The 2,775-nt window shown below is 39.2% G+C and overlaps 1 protein-coding gene across 1 annotated transcript in view; it reads right to left on the reverse strand.

Moving 5' to 3' along the window:
• Positions 1–2,775, reverse strand: part of FAM151B (family with sequence similarity 151 member B) — a 50,638-nt gene that overhangs the window by 38,651 nt on the left and 9,212 nt on the right. Inside the window, exon 3 of the mRNA XM_019516951.1 lies at positions 1,805–1,970. Within this exon, the coding sequence (XP_019372496.1) occupies positions 1,805–1,970 (166 nt within the window). The remainder of the gene's footprint in view (positions 1–1,804; positions 1,971–2,775) is intronic.

The following is a 2,775-nucleotide window of genomic DNA, read 5'->3' on the forward strand; positions in this document are numbered from 1 at the left end:
CTGTGCCACGGATTAGCCACCCTGCCCCATTCCTGTTCCTTCTGCTTCCTCACTGCCACCTAGTTCCTCCAATCCCCTCTTTCCATTCTCTAGACCCTTCCACATTTGGAGTAGCCTGGTTTCTCTTTCACCGCTATACTGCCTGAGTGTCAGCAGGTGATGGGAAGTGGGGAGGAATTAAGAAGTCTAGAGTAGTGGTTCTCAATCTTTTTCTAAACAAGGTACCCCAAATGAGACAAATCACATCATGGAAAATCCCAGCTTTTAGTTTCCACTTCCTTTTTGACTACAGAAAAACAATAACACGATTCTTCTGCTGCAAAGAACTCAGAAAGATCACAACAGGACAGAATGATTTAACACAATGGATTATTATTTGAAATCTCTGGTTTGATCTTGTGAATCATGTTTTCACACCTAATAGTGCTAACATTTCATGGTACCCCACAGCACCCTGGAAAGGATCACAAGACATCCCAAATTGCCACAGCACCCTAATTTGAGAATTATTGATCCAGAGTGATTCTGGCCTTGCAAGCCAAATGACTGGCATGGGGCTAGTCCACTGGATAAGGCCCTGCTCTGGGTCCAGGCCCCACATGCCAGGATTAGGCCCTGGCGCCCTGTGTGCCATTATTAGGCCCCATGGCTCCCCTACCCAGCCCTACACTTCAGGATTAGGCCCATGAAGCCCCCACATGGCCCTGTGCGCCAGGACTGGGCTTTACATTGCTCAATACAGTGCACAGGGCTGCAGTATCTGGCTCGCAAGTCTCCCTTTGGCAGCCAGGGAAACAAATTCATGGATCTGTGGGGAACCTTGTGGGCCAGATGACAGCTCTGGGGGCTGAACCTGGCCTGTGGCCCAGAGGTTGAGCACCCCTGCTACAGAGTCTCCCTGCTCTCAATCCTACTACTGCAGGGGAAGTTCTTCTGTGTTGCAGAAGGTAAAAGCGGGCTAAGCACAGACAGTACCTAAAGAATAAAGCTATCAATTTTTAACAAATCTCTATTGTGTATGACCAAACCCCAGAACCTTATAATAGGAAAAATTATGGCAGGTTTTCATAAGAACAGCAAAAGGTACACCCCTGACTCAAAAGCCAAATTTCAAATTCCTACTCTAAAAAAAAAAAAAAAATCAAGGTTCAACTTAAGTTGTAAGAAATTTTCAATATAGTCAAAACAAGTTATTTTCCCTCTTGAGCTCAAAATGCTGAACTATTTTTGCTGAACCTTTAAAATAATTCAGCCTGAGGCAGACATCTTACATAAAACTTTCAGTCTAAGTGATTAAGGTTTGCCAAAGTTACAAAACTAGGTATTAGAAAGGATAGTGTTAACTGTTGGTGAGGCTACCAACTCTGTCCATAATATGCAATAATTACTACAAAGCAATATTTACTATTTAGTAATTAGTTTATTCCTTATGATAAAAGTATAGGCAGTCTAAAATATCATAAAACCTTGGCATCAAGAGCTTCACTGCATCAATTAATAAAAATTAGTACATTTCAATTTAAAAATATCTATATGGTACAAAATAATTAATCCGAAAGCAAAGTTTGGGTACAGATTGGAATTAATCATTTCTAACAGTAATACATTTCAGTAACCCTTACATTGTATCACTGTATATTACACTAGACTACCATTAATAGAAGTTTTGTAAATAGAAATTTGTTCTATAATGGACACTATCAGCAATACACACTCAGTTATAATCATTTATATATATAGCCTATATAATCTATTAATATATATAATCTATAATAATATAGCCTATATAATCTTTTCTATATACCTCTTAAAATCCAGTTTGATGCCTTTATCAGTGTTCAGAATCTCTTGTAGCCACTCCTGGAGTGTGTTGTCACTGTTCATTTCAGGAGGATGAGCCATGATCGGTTCACCCTTTTCTGCTTTGCACCCACGAAGAAGAACATCTGCTTCTACCATGTGACCAGCACCTGTTAATTTGAAAAAAGAATGTTGCCACATGACTATGACCAATGGTTCTAGTATTTATACCACAGCAGCAATCAAAGGAAGATCCTTCTCAGTTTCCATAGCTTTATGCATTTACCCTCTGCGATGGCACATCTAAGTCTGATCAACACATGATGGCATAGTGCATGAGGTAATGTACTTTTCAGAGATTTTAGCTATGAAACTTAAAGAAGTGTCCATTTAACATATGTAAAGAGTGATTTTTAAAGACATACTTAACCAAGTTTGGACAGATTTGTATAGGAAGACGCATGCAAAATCCTGACTCAAAGGACACTCCCCCTGCCAAATTTCAAATTATTTCTTCGTGGCTTGAGTGTGTGAATCCCTTTTAACAGAAAGGCCCCAGAATTTTTTAACATGGGAAAAATAACTCCTGCTTCCTTTGCCTCATTGTTCTCACTGACTCAACCTTTTGAGCTGAAGCCTTCCAAAAATGTTCAGGTCTCAGTTAGATACCTGACACAGAAAATTTCAGCAGAAACAGTTAAAATTTGGCAAAGATGCAAGCAATCAAAAACAGCTTCCTACAATGGGAAGTGTCAGACAATCCTATTGATAGGAAGTACTGTCCTACTATAAATATATATAAAGTGACAAGCCTAAAACATAACTATAGCCCGAGATATAATTATACTTTCAAAGAGAACCAGAAGGAATGAAATACATTTTTCAAGTTTTATACAAGTCAGACTAAAGTCCACTGGATGGAAAAAGGGCAATTACAGCACCACGAATGGCAAAAAAAAACCCCAAAACACCACC

This window comes from Gavialis gangeticus, unplaced genomic scaffold (genome assembly GCF_001723915.1).
Source record: "Gavialis gangeticus isolate Ggan-Ray unplaced genomic scaffold, GavGan_comp1, whole genome shotgun sequence".
In the NCBI taxonomy this organism is placed as follows: domain Eukaryota; kingdom Metazoa; phylum Chordata; order Crocodylia; family Gavialidae; genus Gavialis; species Gavialis gangeticus.